At 38.8% G+C, this 19,290-nt stretch overlaps 1 protein-coding gene across 1 annotated transcript in view; it reads left to right on the top strand.

The window, feature by feature from the left end:
* Positions 1-17,237, top strand: part of BMX (BMX non-receptor tyrosine kinase) — a 29,030-nt gene extending 11,793 nt beyond the window's left edge. Inside the window, exons 6-17 of the mRNA XM_027810880.2 lie at positions 1,943-2,124; positions 5,187-5,246; positions 5,994-6,048; positions 7,835-7,914; positions 8,553-8,680; positions 9,096-9,170; positions 9,908-10,079; positions 10,995-11,211; positions 12,946-13,010; positions 13,934-14,052; positions 16,002-16,159; positions 17,163-17,237. Coding sequence (XP_027666681.2) covers positions 1,943-2,124; positions 5,187-5,246; positions 5,994-6,048; positions 7,835-7,914; positions 8,553-8,680; positions 9,096-9,170; positions 9,908-10,079; positions 10,995-11,211; positions 12,946-13,010; positions 13,934-14,052; positions 16,002-16,159; positions 17,163-17,237 — 1,386 coding nt within the window. The remainder of the gene's footprint in view (positions 1-1,942; positions 2,125-5,186; positions 5,247-5,993; positions 6,049-7,834; positions 7,915-8,552; positions 8,681-9,095; positions 9,171-9,907; positions 10,080-10,994; positions 11,212-12,945; positions 13,011-13,933; positions 14,053-16,001; positions 16,160-17,162) is intronic.
* The last annotated feature ends 2,053 nt before the right edge of the window (positions 17,238-19,290 follow it).

The following is a 19,290-nucleotide window of genomic DNA, read 5'->3' as shown; positions in this document are numbered from 1 at the left end:
ATGGACAAAGCAAAACTCATTTCAGTGATAATCACAGTATCATAGAATGGTTTGTGTTAGAAGGGACCTTTAGAGGTCATCTAGTCCAACCTCCAGTGATAATTCTTTATACCATTTGCTTTAGCCAATGCTTTGCTATTTCTTCTGTTCACACAAAAAGATGAGAACTCCCTCAGAGAACACTCTAAACATTCCACAAACAAAACACAAGAAATGAAGAAAGGAAGAAAGAACAATTAGATCTCCAAACATTACCAAGGCCACATCAAGGTGCACATCAGCTCATAAACACGTTTACTGAATATCAGCTTGCTCTAACATCACTAGATGCTTTAAAGAGAAAACAGCTTAATCTCTGTATTACAATTTTCTCTATCATTCTGACAAATTCAGGCAACTCTAATTTTTTCACTATTCCACAAAGCAAATGGGCAGTCTAAGACTTGAATCCTGCCTAACACAGGGCCTCAAGCTATAAGCTCCTTTCCACCCAAGTCAGGTGTGACCAACAAGAACCACCCTTATTGGATTGAAGTAGTAGTACTTGATGAGTAATACACCTACTTCTAGTCAAATGATGATGACTCTGCTGTGAGTGATACCTCTTTCAAGAATGAGTATCTCCACTGGAGCTTTAGTGAGATCAGATTGACACTTGGTGTGTTTGCAGGAAAAGATCATGTGTGTCTTCTGGCTCAGTGGAATCAATCAGGCATTCAGGTGGCTCTTTGGTTTCTCCTTGTTTAAATTAAGTAAAGAAATGTCAATAAAGAGAAAAGAAGCAAACATACAATCACACGGTCAGTTGGACTTGATCTAAAGGAATCACAGCTTGCTTCAGGACAGTTGACATTCTTCCCTGGCATTGTATTACAGTGGTTCTCAATCATAAATAGGTGACATTTGGAGCCTTTTCTCCTAAGCTTGTCTTATTTTCCCTCATTCTTTGCTGTCAGTGTTTCAAGTTTTCCCTGCTCTTAAAGAATTGTGATTTCTAGATTTCCTCAGTTATGACACTCCTCCTATTTCAGTGCCTTAATTTTGGATGCTTTTTTGCCCATGATTTCATTGACTTTAATGTCAGGCTTCTCATCCAAGTAATTTGTGTAGACCTCCTCAAGAATCAGTGGTGAGAGGTAGATACTTCTGTAAGATGACATATTTCACAGTAAAACATGGGTCAAAGCTGGGTAAGGTGAATCTCACGGTTACATACCTACGCTTGTTTAACTCTGCTCAGGGAAAGTTAGGCACCAAGGAGTGAGATTCCTTATATTCAATATACTTAGCAGAGGAACATCAATAAAACATAGTAAGGAAAGGGAATGATTTAGACTTACAATAGTGTTTTGCTTTCAGTGATCAGTAGTAACAATTGACTAATGCTTGTTGTGCTTCATGGTAATGTTACTGCTTATCAAAAGCCATTAAAAAAACCTAAAGTTGTTTTATAGTGCTGTGATGGGGTCTTTTGATACAAAGGACATCATCGCACTTATAGTAAAGCACAATTTGGTCATGCAGTGTCCAAAGCACACAAATTGCAACGGTTCATTAAGTAGTATCAGCTTCAAATAGGTAGCAGGTTTTTGATACAAGTCAAGTGTATCAAGTAATTCTGGTAATGAGAGTTTCCTATTACAGCAGTGTCAGCTTCCACTGAGAGTTAATTGCTTCTGGTGTCATTATCACAGAACCTGGTTCTGTTCTCACCTGTCTCACAAATGTGGAAAACAGTATCTGAACTGGGCTTCTAAATGGATAAGGAAAAGCTGCTCGTCTGTGCCCATCATCTTAGCTTTGATTAATTTGTAAATATCATTATGCATGTTGAAGATAGAAGTGATCGTGTACATGTCACATGTTATTTCTCACTGTTCTTAACCTCTTACCATTACCAATGGTAATCTCCTTACCATTTTATTTCCTCTGTCTTCAAAAGTGGAAACATAGAAGCCTGCCTCAGGTGTTATCACCAGACAAGTCAGTCCTGAATATGGCTGTGGCCCAATGCAACTGGGAGGAAACTGAAGGAAATTCAGCTTTCCGGCTTGTCAGAAGCAATAAATACTATGTATTGCAAGAGGAAGATTCTGGCTGGTGGCAAGTAAGGGATTTGGAAGGGTAAGTATGCCCTGCAGAATACTTTTGTTCCATGACCATGGTCTTCCACGTATCTCATCTTCATAGACAATGCTGCAGGCAGTCCTGGTATCTTTCAGCATCTGTGCGATAATTACCTAAGTAGCTTTTAAACATTGCTCTAGAAGCCTCATTGTCTTCTGTACAACTCCATTTTCATTACCATCTTTGGCTGCCAGGTTGAGTAAGATTTAGAACACTCACTGCCTAGTATACTAGCCAAGATAGTGTTCAGTGGCCTGATTTTTGATATGTGCCTGAAGAAGGCCTTGTGTTCAAAGAAGCTGTCAAATTTTTTTTCCAATCATTTAGTTTACGTGAATGAAAAGATAAAATCTCACCTTACAAGTGTTGCCTCTCTTGTATGCACAAACCATCTTTAGACCAACACCACTACTATTGCAATAGCAGTGACAGCACAGAAAACAGTGAGAACGGCCGAGGCACAAATCACTTACCACTTCGGTCTCTCACCAGCTTTAGCAATACTTTTCCACAAAGACAGTGCACCCCCATCTTGCACAGCATTTAATTATTCTCTTTGAGGATCAGAAGTGGAGGAATCCCCTTCAGCAATTTAAAACAAGGTATTTTTCATTAATATCCAGCTGAGGCAGAAAAGAGATTCTCTTCCCAAGTTATTAAAAGAGAAACAGCTTTAGGCGTACACTGGAGACAAAGGCACTGCAACAAACAGGAGCTGCCTGGAAAAGATAAAATTCCTTGTCTGTTCCATGATGGATACTAACTGAGTTTGATTTTATGTACTTGATAGAAATGTGGAAGGGAACAATTTTGGAGCTAGGGGATACCCAAACTGGTTTGAAACAGAATGAAATTGCTTGAACCACTGGTTACTTGAATTCACCAATTAAGTTTACAATGTAAGAAAACCAACAAATAAAGCAACCTTAACTTAAAGTATCTGCACTTTATAACTCACAAGATTGGCATACTGTTCTGGGTGAAGAAACCAGCACACAACCCCGGTAACTCAAAGACAACAATAAATTAATAATCTGAGATATGCTCTTAAATGCCTTCACTGGACTGTTTACGGCCATGTAAAAGCATATGGTACAGGCAGCTCTGCTTATTGAGCTTGAGTAGAGGGCTCCAAGGTGAATGAAGGAGCAGAGAGACATCAAGAGAAAGGGGGGCATTTACAGCTTTTTCTCTAGCTTGAGAAACTGAGACTTTTGCAGTATTGATTCTGCAAGGACAAGTCACATATACATCGTAACAAAACTCTTAAGTTCTGCTTGAAAAAAAACGTAAATCTTGTTTTCTTGGATGTAGTAGGAACAAACATCAGGAGTTACCTGCTTCACCTGTTTCCATGCACCCTCAGTCTTCTTCTCACTCTACGAAGATCTATGTTAAAAAAACTCTTCCTTTCTATGTCCATCCATATTCAAACATACAATTTATTCCTCCCATTTATTTTCCTGACGGGCACAGCATACAGCCCACCCCCTTACAATTATAGATGTCTGTTGGCCACCATAATATAGGTCCATCATGCCATTCTGTCAGCTGCTTTTAAGTGATAGCTCAGCTGTCCATATTCACTTAGTTTAGCTTCTCAATTGCATCTGGCTTTGTGTTGGGAAGAGTGCTGAGCCTACCCATTGACTTTCTGCATTCAACCTTGGATACTCTGCTGGCACCTGTTAGTCACTGGCATCCTTCATCACAGCAACTGAGATGGCACGTAATGATATTGTTGAATGTCTGCTCCAATCTTCCATATGATGAAACCAATCATGGAGGAGGAAGCCATTTCAATGACTAGCAAAAAGAGTACTTCCTTGAAATGTAATTTTCTAAAATAAATTACTTCTGTATTTTTCTACATGGTAAGTAAAAGCAGAAATGTTTTAACCATGAGCATTTCTGTTAGTGGCATTCTAAAATGTGGCTCTGATTAATCCCTTTTCCTATGTTAAGTGACCAAATTTAAGATGCAATTTATGATAGCTAAACTGTGAACTGTTTATTTTGCAGGAATGAAGGTTTTGTACCGAGCACTTACTTGAGAAAATTATCTCTGAATGATGATGAGCCAAGGTGAGTCAATATGCAGCCATCCACTGCTTAAATGTTTTCCTCACCACTCTAGTAAAGATTAGGCAATATTTCTGGAATATTTTTCTTCTTAAATAACTTTCTGAGTACTAAGCATAAGTTTCCTGAAAGGTACAGAATCAGATACAATTTGTCTTCTCGACTCATACATTAATGCAAAAAACATCAGTTGAAAATCCTGGTTTCATTTAAATCAATAGAGTTTCACCACTGACTTGAATGATGCTTGGATTTCAATCTTTTTACTCTTATTTCAGCATTAAATCAGCCTTGCTGGCACTCTTGTGCCTTTATATGTATGTGAGTAGTTCAGTACAGGATAAAAGGAGCCCCGGTCTGTCAAACTGATACATCAGATCCAACTTTTCCTTTTTAGTAAGATGACACAACATTGTAAGCATTAAAGTTGTGCCTAAATATTTGACTGAAAATCTCACAGAAACATAATAGATTGCCTCACAGTACACCATACTGAACAAGATTCAGAGGTTTCCCCTACTCTTACAGTATCCTATAAAAGCCAGCATAAATAAGAATCATTATTATTTCTGTACAAAAGGGTATTTTAGAAGCCTCTTTTTCTGCCACATGAGTTCCTGTTGTCTTGGAAAGTCTAGGTTTGTGAATTTTGGAAATCTTCCATGAAATTTTGAAAGGGTAGATGCATTCTCTTCATAAGGTCACTAAAGGGATATGCAGTTTCATTGCCTGTTACAGCATGCACAGAGAATATTTGACTTTCCAACACATTGCACAGTGGAGGAGAAAGGCTGTTCAAGTGTTTACCAAGTCATAAAAAAATCCAGACAATTAAATATGTCTCAACTTTTTGAAATATTCACCTTATACCATGGCATAACTACTCAAAAAATATATGTAGTATGACTTTTAACCCAAGGAAGGTTTTTTTCATAACTAGTTTTTCACAATTTCAGCATGTTGTTTTGTCTTCACAGGGAAAACTCCGGTGTCAGTGAACAGACATTGGCAGAAGAGCAGAGTATTGCTAAGCATGAGTGAGTATATAGAATATGTCTTTATAAGAACCTAAAGATTCTTTTGGCAGAGATTGCCTTTCCACTTTACATGTCCACTATACCTAGAGCAATGGTATCCTATGTGTGGCTGTCATAATAGTGATAATAATTATATTGTTATCAGCAACATCACTTTCCACAGACTTCCAAAGGCATGAATGTATTTGCTTTCAGACAAAAAAGTAATTTAGACAAATCAGTCTTTTACACTAAATGGATGCTTCATAAAAGTGAACTGCTATTAAGAAGGCTGCATTGGAGCTCCCTGAAGTGATCTGGCATAGCATGTTTGGCTTGTTTCCTCCATTTGGTTAATATTATGACAACAAGAAGGTTCAAAGTTAGAGGAGAATTATGCACCTCCCAGCTTTTAGGACAGCTGTGTCTGCAGAAGGCACAATAAACTACTTCTAGTAGAGCTCCTGGCATAACTTTAGAGCAGCAGGATCCTCATGTAAGGATTTACTGTAAAAAGTCAGTCACAGGGTGAGCCCAGATATTTCAGGGCAAGGAGAGCCACTGGATGACAGGAAGCAGATGGGAACTAGTGGTTTCCCTTTTATCTCATGGCCCAAAATCACACATGCAGGACAAGTCCCAGGTCTACCCTCTGGCTTTCAAAAGCAGTTTTAGAAATATTTATGATGTCTGGCATTTTTTATATGTCTGATGTGCCTTATTCAGAAATCAGCCTGTGAATAGTTAGCCAAATATTTCTCTTTGCAGTTGGTATGCTGGTTATGTCTCCCGCGTGCAGTGTGAACAGCTGCTCCATCAGAAGGTCCTACATATCCTTTATCACTTGTATATGAACAACCATAGATATGTTTCTGTGTCTGTTGTCTTTGCTATACTGTGTAGCTAGAGGATGCTGATGCTCTTCAAACAGCTGTAGTATTACAGTGCTAGAAATTCTCATGCTAACTTGATATTGATAAACAGATCTCTAAAAATGCCTCTTCTACATAAATGAACAAATTACATACCTCTGAAATAGGCTTGGAACAAAGCCACAATGAGTGCATTTCCCCTCAAAGCTCTGTTTTTCGGTTTTACCTCTAGGCCTGTGTTGTTTGACTCAGTGTGGCTTTTTCTACCAGTCACTCTAGAGCAGGGGTCCTCAAACTATGGCCCATGGGCCAGATCAGCCCCCCAGGGTCCTCAATCCAGCCCTCGGTGTTTATAGAACCACACCACACACACACACACCCCGCCGGGGGTTGGGGGGGGAAACCAAGCAGCCGCAGATGACGGCCTGCCACTGCATCCGCGCGCCGGCACCCTGGTTGAAAAGTCTGAGGACCTCTGGTCTAGAGGAATCCTCTGTGATGGTTTTACAATATACACATGTGGAGTAAAAGCTCATCCGCAGACAACTCTGAGCAAACTGAGTGCTGTGCCTGCTGACAGTTGGTTTAATGCAGCTGACTAGGAGCAAGGACGGATAGCACCATAGGACTAGTCAGCTGTACAAGTCTTTACAGCAGACAACCACAGAAACCCTTGTTCATGTAACTTTCTGGAGGAGTCTCAGCCTCAGCCATGCTTTGCTCTTGGATGCACTGTGTAAACAAGTTTTCCTCTTGTGGCTTGCTGCTTTCTCACAGCCAGTCATATTGGTACTCAGCCACTAACAGCTTTGATATAACCTGACCCTTTGGGAGCCTTGGCTCCATGTCCTTTCCTTTATACCTGCACCACTGCATCGTAGGTTCAGGAATTAAATTCAGGTTTGGCAAATCACTGGAGAAAGGCAGTTAGGTCCCAGTACCAAAAGGTGTTGGATACTCCTGACTTCAGTTAACTTTAAGGGGACATTAAATTTATTTTGAACCTCACAGCAATGAAACTTGGCCTTTATGTAAGATTTTAGATGTCTTCTTTCCTCCCTGCAATAGCCATTCCTAGCACATTAGAGGTGTAGCTGTTAAAACAACTCTGAAAACCAGCATTTTGAGCCCAGTATGGAAATCATTAACAGAAGTAAAACTGGATAGTGAAAGTTAGGACTGGAGTACCACATAAAGACAAAAAATAGTCTCAGTATAATAAAATGCAGTGAATACTGCTTATTCAGTAATTCAGAAATACTTTGGCAACAGAAAATACATCAGTCTAAAACATTATGTAAAGGAACTGAGTGTGGTGGATTGAGCTTTTATTTAGATGGGACATATGTGGCAGCATTTGGGTCCTATAATGTGTACTGCCTCTGGATGGGACATGAGGCAGGAGATGGGGGTTAACAATTCCTCATCTCCCCAATTATAAATCTGTATCTATGCACCAAAACAACACTGCAAACTAACTGCTTCATGTCTGGGCTGGGTACAACTCATCTAATTTTAAACATTTACAGTGGGACACCAAAACCAGTTACGTAGACCCTCTTTTTAGTGGAAATAAATAAATATTTCTCATGCATAATTCATCTTGTCCATAAAGGAAGTCAGATGAGTCTCATCTTTTCCTCTCCTTTGTGGACATTATGGTGTAAAAGCCTGAAGTTCAATGACATGAATCCCAACCTCATTGTTCCTTGTAACTTTTTGGGTTTTTTTCATTAGGGAAAAGAAGGTGCTTTTATGGTTTGGAAATCTAGCCAAGCAGGAATGTATATTGTGTCTGTATTCAGCAAGCTTCCTGAGTGAGTATCCAAAGACTGTGTACCATTTCTATGAGCATGCTATGGGTGCGCTGTGTGATATGTGTGACCGGTCAACAACAAAATCTCTACATTGCGTTGAAGGTGAACCTTGGGTATATTCGGGCCATATAGTTATTTGAATTCATGCATGACAGTGGCTTCATGAACAGGGAAAAGGAGGTCCAGAATCGTCCCATCTAAGCATGGACATGTAACAGGCACATAAACTAGGAGAACAGCAGAGTTTCAAGAATGAGAGAGAAGGAAAGGAAGGGCAAAGGCAAGAGCAAGGGGAAAGGAAAGTGTTCAAAATTAGATGTAGAACCATTGCAAGGGCAGTATGTGAGTCATTTGCTCTAGATGTAACTGTTGGGAGACAAGCACTAACCATCAGACTACATTAGAGTATGCAGCAGAAGTCTCCAATGTGCTAGGAGCCTGTACTACATGACCAGCAGATGTTAAAGGGGAAACTGAGGCAAATGTAACAGTCTTCCTGGTGACATCTACTACATATTTTGTTATTTGGCCAGTTGGAGTGTTGCAGTTCATTCAACAACTAACTAATCTATTAATACATGGGCTAGAAGGTACTTTGCAAGGCTTTGACATGCACTGCATTTTGTGATGTTTTTCAGAAGTAGAAAAGGAACAGTCAAGCATTACCATGTGCATAAAACCCCTCAGAACAAGTATTACCTCACTGAAAACTACTGTTTTGGATCAATTCCCAAGCTTATACACTACCATCAGCTCAACTCAGCTGGTAATCCTATATGCTCTTTCTACTTGATTGATTTCGGCTTAGGCTTCTGGACTTCTCAGCATTATAGTGAATCTATTCCAATATTGAAAACTCTAAATACTGAAACATCTTTTGGGAGAGTTTGGGTGGAACTTGATCTAACTTATTCACAACAAATACAGTTGCTTTCCTTTGCTGTACAGTGCTTTTTTATGTTGCACCACCTCTTCTTGCAATACCTCTGATGCTCTAGCCCTTAAGCACAGAAAATTTTCAGTCTTGTGTCATGATGCAGCAGCTGCTGAATATTGAATATCTCTCATCACCTGAGCGGTTGTAATATGGCAGGCAGAGGAAGGTATTAATTTCCCTGTATTTTCTTTGATTTCAGAAGACTCATGCATATATTGTGACTTTTAACAGGTTTTCTTTGTAGGTATGGTGACAAGGCTCCGGCATGCAGTGTCTACACAAGTAAATAAAGTCCCAACCACAGCTTCATTAGGAAATGGTATGAAGATAACCTTCCTTTTTGAAACTGGTATCAGTCTTGGCTGTCGAGAAAAGAATAACCAGACAATTGTGACTCTTACTGCCTTCACGCTTGCAGGAGGTTACAGAATTTTTGTTTGGTGGCCATTTCCACTTGTCCATGCAGGAAGCAATGTGAGAATTTGGGAAGGAAGGTCTTTCAGTCATTAGCTTCTTCCATAGTTTCCTCTTGTTCTTTACGGTTCTATGTAGTAGGGTATCCCTCCCTACAAGTGCACCTAGTCTACATCCAGGGCAAGGTGAATGCAAAGGTATTTTATACCAACTTCCATGTTGTACCCGTTTTAAGGCATTTTAAGTCAGGTCTTATATCAACTGTGCAAGACTTTGCATGTTTCCTTCCCCAGCATATCTGAGTCATGGCCATTCTCTCCCTTTGCCACATTACCTGGCACAGTAATTCTTGTCCTCCAATCTCCTATATAAAAATGTATCATCATTTAATGCATAAAGCTTTCTCGTATCTATTTATAAGGCTTAAACCTCAGCAGTAGCAAACAACACTTGTAGGAAGTGTGGTCTCCTTCCATAACTCAAACACAAAGCCAAGAGACAGGTAAGTTGCTTCAGTGCTGCATGGTTCTGCAACCTTCCTGAGAAAATAACAGCATTGCCTATGGGGCATACCACACCTGCATTTGTCTTTTTTTTTTCTTTTTTTTTTTTTTTCTGACAGAATTGTTTTTGTCCCACTAGGAATTTGGGAGCTGAAACGAGAAGAAATTGTCCTGATGAGAGAGCTAGGAAGTGGTCAATTTGGAGTGGTGCATCTGGGAAAGTGGAAGGGAAAATATGATGTGGCCATAAAGATGATTAAAGAGGGAGCAATGTCAGAAGATAAATTCATAGAAGAAGCTCAGACCATGATGTAAGCTATGGCACTGCTTAATTATTTGGAAATAATGATCTCTCCAAACATTAATCAGTAATGTATAGCACATACGGGAAAGAGAATTTCCTCTTAAAAATAGCATTAATAATGGTTAGTACATTAGGCACAGGCTAAATAGGTAGACACATAGGGTAGTTGAAGTATTACCAAAAAAACTTCACAAAGATTAATAGGGTCATTTACAAAGTTTTCAATTAACATCTCTTCCACAACTTCAGAGGTTCCACATATGTCACTTAAAACTATGCTTCATTAGCATTTATACAGAAACAGTTAGAAAGCTGTTCTTGCCATCCTGCAGATAGGAATGAGAAATAACTAGGAAATGCCAGAAACATGAACATGAGACTTAAGTTTTAGACTCTGACTATGAAGAGGTAAAGATGTTAGAATTTCCAGTGAAATTCCATGAGATGATAATTGAAGCACACAAATTCGATAATATTTTAGATATCTCATATCCTGAAGGAATGCATGACATTCCTGTCAGTTAACTAGCTGATATGACCAGGATTCTGAATCTGAAAATTTTGTAGCACCGTTTTAGTAGAAAACCTTAAGATCTAAGGTCCACCCCACCAACTCAGATCCATTTTCTCCCAACATTAAGGCTGCACATCTGCGCTGCTAAATCCTATTTCAGGTTTTGACTATAACATTGCCGTTTCATCAATACTGAGTCGTCTTTTGATTGTCATCATTACCGACTTTCAAAGTAATGAGCAGAAGGACACTCAGTCCTTGAAAAGGAATATTTGAAGTCTAAGATGGGACAGTATCCAGTTTCAGTAATTTCTTTCAGTACGTTGTATTGACATTTGAAGAACATAACACAGAAATGCACAATAATCTCCATTTATTCTTACATTAAATTTTTTTTCTCTATTTCAGGAAATTTAATTATCCCAAACTTGTTAGACTGTACGGTGTATGCTCAAAATTGTATCCCATCTATCTAGTGACAGAATACATGGCTAATGGCTGTTTGCTTAGCTACCTAAGGAGTCATGGGAAGGAACTACAACCCATTCAGCTTCTGGAAATATGTTATGATGTTTGTGATGCTATGGCATTTCTGGAGAGCTGTCAGTTCATACACAGAGATTTGGTAAGCTATGCCACAGGAGAAGTAGAACAGGGAAGGTGGGAAGATGACCTAACGCTAGGCAGTCCTGCCCTCAGGATCAGCCACAGCTCCCCTGGCTCTGTTGGCACTCACCCTAAAAAACATTGTGGTCTGCTGAACAGACTCTTAGCTGGCTCAGTACAAGGCAGGTCTGGATGAGCAGCACTAACGCCACAAGAAAAACAGCACTGCCCATAGGCTAGTTTGCTTTGCCTCAGAGCTGAGCTGACAGGTCTACAGCACCGCATGCAGTGCTGCCTGCACGTATGGGCTCTAGCCTCAAGGATTTGTGGACCACCTGGCAGCACAGACGTGCAATTGTAAAATCAGTCCACTGAAGTAAAGAGTTCTGTCCAATGATGCTGTAGTCCTCCAGAAGAAAGAGATGTAACATTAAGGATCTGGGTCACTTATAGATCATTTTTAATGAGTTAAGGATTTATCTAATTGGGACTATTTCTCTTTAAAACAAGTGTAGACCCTGCTAGGATAAACTGGAATGTATTTGGGTGTATTATTAGCAGGAACAGAACTTGAAAGTCTAGTCTGCAGCTGCCCAGCCCTTTTAAATACATTTATCTGCCAGTTTTCAAGCAAGTATTTCAAGCTGCTTTTGATGAGGGGACCAGTCCTTTCAAGGACTTGTACCTAAGGTTTATACAAAATTTAGCTTTCAAGACTGCTGGCATTCTTTGGAGAAATAAGCTGTTATTTCATTGGCATATTAAAAATTAAGCTGGCCAAATTTCTGGTGCACTGTGCTTCAGAATCAGTAGCAGTATTTTGCTTTGTAACTGTAGACAAAAAAATGTTGGAAGGTTTGTGACAATTTCTGTTACAGACTTGCTTTATTTTCCAATAGAGGTGCAGTGTCCTCAGGTAGCATTTTAAATGTCTTCTTGATGACATTATTTGACAATTCAAAGAATTGTCTTTATGTGTAAACAAAGTTGTTAAATCCATACCTCAGCAATTTTCACACCCTGATTCAAAAATCAGGAATATCAGACAACTTAAGTAGCAGAAATTGAGTTGTAAATGTAAAGTCAGTTTCCTGAAAACTGGATGTGCACCATGGGAAAACAGAAATAAAAGCTGAGCCTGATTTCAAGTTGAAAACTGTAAATGCAAACTGTATCACAAAAATGAATAAGCATGCAGGCAGAGAATACAGCCTTAGATAAATGTTCTCAAGTGATCACTGGCAGAACTAGGTTTATATTGAACTTTTCATAAATCAAGCTATTTAAATCACCTTTCATTGCTCCACTTTGTTTATAGTGCATTGGGAATAATCCAATCAATGTTTTTCACTTTTTGATGCCTCCGTAAATTCTGAGACTACTGAAAAGGACCCTAGAGTAGAACACCATTTGAAAGACAGGGTTTAGTTTCTGGCTCTGTTGCTGTTTTTGTAAGGGAATGTGGGTTTCTCAATTCTGTTTCCTCATCGCTCAATGCCCTTCTTTGTAAAGCTAGAATAATGGTAAAAAATGTTTTTCAGTCAATAGTAAAAAAAAACAAACCACAAACAAATAAGAAAGCTACTTACTGTTCCCTTACAGTTCCAAACGTAATTTCTTCAATCAAAGAATGTCATTATTCATTGAAATGTTAGAGGACAGAAATTATTATTAGCAAATTACCAAGACATGATGTTATTTGCTCCTCTTTGCATTTTTTCTACTCATGTCTTTTCTCATTTCTCTACTGAAGGCTGCTAGGAACTGTTTGGTTGACAGCAATCTTACTGTGAAAGTATCTGACTTTGGGATGACCAGGTAAGCAAAAGAATGGGGTGCCTTGTGACGCTATGATGTTAGTGTACATATAGTTTACTGGCATTGATCATCTAGCATTTGGCTCTTAGGAAAGATAAGCCACACGGTGTGATGTAGCTCTTTGTGTCTCCTGTCCATTAATGATCATAAGCCATTATGGGGTTGGAATAAATTCATTCTGCTGCCTCAAAAAAATAAGGATTAAAGGCCAATCACAGCTGAGAGATTTCACTAGTCGTGTTTGTTAAAGAAACCTCAGTGTTTACCTTGGGTGCAAGATTTTCACCTAATTTGAGGGCCAAACGTCTTAATCAGCAGCCTCAATGGAGAGAAGTTGGAGAGGATGAGGAGCCTAGAGAACATGTCCTCTGAGAAGAGGCTGAGGGAGCAGGCTGCTTAATCTGGTGAAGAGGAGGCTAAGAGGAGATCTACAAACTGCCTATAGCTACTTACAGCTACAAAGCTGATGGAGACACATAAGTCTTATCAGTGCCAGATGATATAACAGTAGATATCGGCCACATACCGTAGCTCGGGAAGTTCCAGCTGGACAGTAACAGAAGGCGGCTTTTTCCCCAGGAAGGCGGTGGAACAGCAAAACATGCCAGTCAGGCAGACTATGAGATTGCAACCTTTGGAGGCTTCTAAGACTTGGCTACAGAGAGCTGTGGCTGACGTGTTGGGAGTAATTCTATTTGAGCTGGAGGCTGGGCTTACAACAGGCATTTCTATGATTCTGCATTATTTCTCTAAGCTGATAGCAATGATCTATTCTGTAGATTATAGCTAATGCCTCTATCGGGCATCCTTTGGGAATCTGGGATTCTGCCAAGGCTTTTCTTAGGAACTTTGTGATGTACAAGGAAGAAACAGTAAATAGTATTTCACTGTAACTCCGTCACAACCAAGTTCTTGCCTTGTAGGTATGTTCTGGATGACCTGTATGTAAGTTCACTAGGAACCAAGTTTCTGGTGAAGTGGTCAGCACCAGAAGTTTTTCATTATGCGAAATTTAGCAGCAAGTCAGATGTATGGTCCTTTGGTATGTATGGAATTTGACATATAAATATGCATGCATATATGCCTTTACGTTTGGATTACCTCAGCTTACTAAACAGAAATGCTAGAGATTTACACACTGAAGGAATGTAAAAAGGAGTTATAGCTTGCGTTCTTACCTAGTGTTTTTATGCATCCAAACCCTATCCTCTCTGAATTATTTTAGCCCTACAGTTTTCCTTTTAGGTACATAGAAACTCTGCCTGCTCCCCATTTGCTATGTATATGTTTAATATGGAAAATTAAACTGTTGGCAGTGGAGATCAGATGGTATCTTTGGCGTATCTAGACCATAAATCAGCGCTGCCCAGGTCAAAAGAGCTTTTCAGTTAGTCGTGGAGGTCAGAGTAGACTCTATGCATAAGCCACTTGTGGAAGAGAGTCAGTGTGAGCTGGAACTGGTATCTCAGCAAGAATAAGATGTGCTTGCAGATCACTTTCTACCCAGGAATTTCAAACATTTGAACTTCTCCTTCCGTGGTTTTCAAGATATGATTTACAAATCCACGGAGTGTGTTCAGTGTTTCTAAAAGTCTGCAAAAGGTGTCAAAGGAAAGCAAGCCTTTTGTGAACAGGCTTAAATTCCACGTACATGGGTTTGCTCCTCCAGTAGGAAAATTTTGGCAGCTGTCAAGATGATGAAAGATTGGCAACGCACTGCTCTTGACATTGAACAGTGGTGAATAAAGCAGACGGAAGTGTTTCCAGTTGCTGGGCTTCTTATCTTTAACTTCAGCTAGTCTCCCAATATTAACGACTCTGCCAGAGAGCAGCTAATTTATGCCCTTTACAAGTTGTTCATAACATATATGATTAAATCAGAAGTTGGATTTTCTAGTGATACATTTTCTTTTTGCTCTTATTGATGAAATTCTGGCTCCAGGCTTTATTGTTGTTAACTTCAATATTGGCATTAACTTCAGTGAGGAACATTATTTTTCCTTAGAAGTTCTTTTCTCATTTTAACACTATCCATTGATGTAGTGGAAGCAAGGGAAGAGTGGGATCCATCAGTTCTTGTTTGGTTGTTTTTAACTGATGAGTCTTTAAAGGGTTAAAGAACTGAACTGATGTATTCCTATCCCAAAAGCAGAAGTCAGAGAAAAAATAATCTTGTTTTTTAATGTTCTCATCGGGGAAAGCTGGGATTCAGGTACCATTTTATTCTGATCCCGCTGTGATGCTACAATGCTCCAGTCTTCAAGCTGGAGGGAAGTCAAAGATACAATTAATTTCTTTCTCAAAACCAACCACTACTGCCAGAATTATGTATTATTGTGAAATAAATATTTCACAGTATTTTTTTTTACTTTATGGTTGGCATGATTATCACATATGTTCAGTTACAACAAAAATTGTTTCTTGCAAAGCTATCATGATGAATTAATGATTATGATATTATCCAGTGTTTCTGTTGCTTCAGTATAACCCAGTCTTTATAGGTATGTGTAGATGACACTATAAACTGTTCAGAAATCTTTCTGACACCAGAGGAGTATATGTCCCACTCACTTAAAAAAAACAGTAAAAATCTTATTATTCTCTAAAAACGTAGATACCTATAACCGTCATTTTGTTTTTCCTTCCCTCTCTCACACATACTTATATAAGGGGATGTCTGTATATATTTCGTGAAAAAAAATCAGTCCATGGATAGCTATGTCTTGGACTTTCTCCATCATTGTCCACATTAAATATATTTATAACTAACTTTATCATCAGAATTTCCCTTCTTCTGCAGTAGGTGTTGGTTTACATTTGGGTACAGAATGACGCTTGTCAGTCATCTCTGTGCTTCCCTTTGGACAATATTCTCTGTGAGGAGTTTGATAGGTTATATGTTGCATATATGTCTTATTCCAGGAAAAAAGGTTTATCTTGCATGTATTGAGTTTCATTTCTTGTCTTCTATTGTTGCAAATATTTCTGCAGGTATCTTAATGTGGGAAGTGTTCACTTTGGGAAAGCAGCCCTATGAGCTTTATGATGACATGCAGGTGATTGAGAAAGTTTCTCAAGGATATAGACTTTATAGACCACAACTAGTTTCAGACATCATCTACCAGATAATGTACAACTGCTGGCATGAGGTATTTATATCTGCACACACAAACTGGAAAAAGAAAAAAACAGGAGTCGCTACGAGTCCCTGTTGATAGCTGTATTAGTGCTCATAGTGGAAAATATCCCTTATAAAAGCCATTGCTTGTATGTAGTACATTCTATACAGCAGTCTAGTTCAGGACATTGTTAGTACAGGAAACAGGGCATAAAGGAAGGTTGGCTCCCTTCTTTTCAGAACCATGTATTTAAGCAAATAACCGTAAAATACCCTTCAACAAATTGACAAAATATACAGGATGAGATTCTTCTCACCTAATATTTATGGTTTCAAATTTGGGTGCTGAACTAAACTAATTGTCTAAATTTCTTCCATGATGACAGGACCATTACTGGTACCTCTCCATTGTCATTCATCCTTTTTATGTCAGTCACCACAGAATAAAAGATATCTGCTTTCCTATACAGAGATCTTAAACAGCAAACATGGATGAGACCTCTACCTTTTTAGCTAGCAAAAGTTGTGTGAAATAATCCCACCTTTAGAATGAGAGGGATGTGTTACCCTATCTGTGAGTCTTCTAGGAATTATAAGTCAAATGCTGATGATGCTCATTTTATCTTGAGAGAACTGCATCTTCTGTGCCAAGAATTATCCTGATTTATTGTTCCTCTTCATCTAAAATTTAGTAACCTGTCTGTGGAGCATGACTTGTTTCTCACCAACAACAAAGAACTGTTGGATATATTATTGGTGATACCATGAAATGACAGTTATGTTTGGGGGTTTATTTTAATATAATTGTCAGAGAAAAATAACTTGTATTTGAGGACATGTTAATGCAAAGAAAGAAGATCAAACTATCATATGATAAGATAGATAGAAAAAGTAACTTTAATTTTCTTTGCCTCACAATCATCACTGCCTCTACTAATTTCTGCATGCTAAATACAAAAAAAACTAATGCAAATTACAGTTCCTGAATGACTTCAAACTTAAATAACCATACCCATCATCTTTGCTTCATTTAGCTACCAGAAAAGCGCCCTGCCTTTTATCAGCTCTTATCATTTTTTGAGGCACTGAGAGAAGATAACAGAGCTTGAAAAGGAAGATTCAGAAACAGATGACTGTGCACACTGGTTCCATATCACCTGTCTTCTGCACAAGAGCTAAATCTGAAACCTGCCTGACATTAGACACCCCTATTATTCTGTATATATTCGTGTTCTTCTCATTTAATCAGGGAGTTGACCAAGAAGCATGTGGAGAAAGCCTTTGTGACACTCTGTGGGTGACAGAATTTTGAAGGATACTGTGGAAGAATATAATTAATTTTGTTAGCATTGTCTCAAAAGACTTCTCAGACACTGAGATATGTATACCAATTGTGTACCACAGTACTTCCAAGCTGTCATTATTTAGCCTTAAATGGAAATGTAAAGAGGGAAATGTATGCTTGTTAGGTTTTCTGGTTATCATAATTTATCTGAACATGTTTTTCTTTGTAATCACTTGAAGCTGATGCCTGCAGCCAAATTTAGAACTGCTACAAGTGACAGTAGCACAAATAGTTATAGTCTTGCTTTCAATTACCTTGAAATTACTACTGGTAAAATATTACATCAGTTTGCTTACCAGTACTATTGACTTTAGTTTTGGCCCTAAGGGTATAGATTTGATTTGGAATTTTTTCTAAGCTAAATATCTAAGATATTTGCAACTTAGCAATTTATGAGGTGTTAACTAAAGTGTTACTGCTTACTGCTACAGATAAAGATAGAGCAAAAAAGTTTTATGCAGAAATTCATAGTCATTGCAATAGTAAATGGTAAATTTGCTGATCTCTATAAAATCTGGAAAGCAAACATTTGAAGAGAACTGAAAATGCTATTAATATAATTGCTTATCCAAATATTTTAGTACTGAGGAGCTGGAATTCAGCTCCTTATGTTAATGTTTAAATAAGAACACCCAGTTTTCAAATGTGCATAGCATCACACAAATTAGGACTAACTGCAGTAAGTCTAGAGATACCAAACACATCTGAAGCTACTTAACTATAGCAGAGGTGTCTAAACTTAGACACTGACATTTGTAAAATTCTGATCTAATATGTAGGAAATAAAAGGGATTTAAATTAAAATAAGGTCTGAGAAAACCCTCTCCTCTCTCCTTGTATTTGAGCTAGTTCCATGTGTGATGCCTCTAAGTGTCCAAGTGATGTCTGCTTGCCCTTTCCCCAGTAGAGCTGGCCCAGCCCTAGCATGGACATCTCTGAAGCTCCAGTTTGAGCTCACCTGAACCTAAGGCATTAAAAATGTAGAGTGCAAATGTGGGGAGAGGGGAAGAAATGAAGGTCTCTGGCCAGCCAGAAGCTCCAGCGCCTGTGCTTGCTGGTGTTGCCTAGTCCCTGCATTGGAAGAATAATGCATCCCTGTCTGTATGGGGAGCTGTGCACGTTTGAGGGGAAGCATCGTTTGGGGTCATGCAAATGACTGTGGGGATCTACAGAGGCCTGGGGGGCCATGGGAGGCTGCACATGAGGGAGGCGTAGGACATGGTATGATGCTGCCTGTACATCAAGCTGTGCCAAGGTGTGTGATCCAGAGGAAGGGTCAGGAAGGAATGCTGACAGATAAAATATGAGACGAGGGTGAAGAGGAGGATGGGTGGACCACCCCCCAGCACAGAGGGAGTGAGGTATTGTTGGGGCTAATGCATGCAGTTAATTTTTTTTAATATAAACATTGTCTTTTTATTTCTGTTCTTCAAACATCCTGCTATATTTTTTAATGGCTTTATGAGTTGATAATTCTGAATGGTGGTGTGGTTTTTTTGTTTTTTTTGATTCACAGCACAGCTTTTAAAATTAATTGCTTTGAAATAAAAGCTTTGCCTTAATGGAAATGTTAATCTCAATAACAGATCTGAAGATGGCTGGCATGACTAATTGCATTATTTGACAGTTTCCAGCTTTGCCTTTCCCTTTTTCTGTTATTGCACAGTAAGTGGGAAGACCACGTTATTTGAATTATTTATCTTAAAAGTTCAGCTAAAGTACTAAGGTTTGGGGATGTTATGGCAATGGGATATGTGGTGTGGTTAGGCAACTTAAAGAAAAATTATTTTCATTCCTTTACATTCCTTTCTAGTTTG

Source organism: Falco cherrug, chromosome 2, assembly GCF_023634085.1.
Source record: "Falco cherrug isolate bFalChe1 chromosome 2, bFalChe1.pri, whole genome shotgun sequence".
In the NCBI taxonomy this organism is placed as follows: domain Eukaryota; kingdom Metazoa; phylum Chordata; class Aves; order Falconiformes; family Falconidae; genus Falco; species Falco cherrug.
This window is presented reverse-complemented; position numbering and strand designations above follow the sequence as displayed.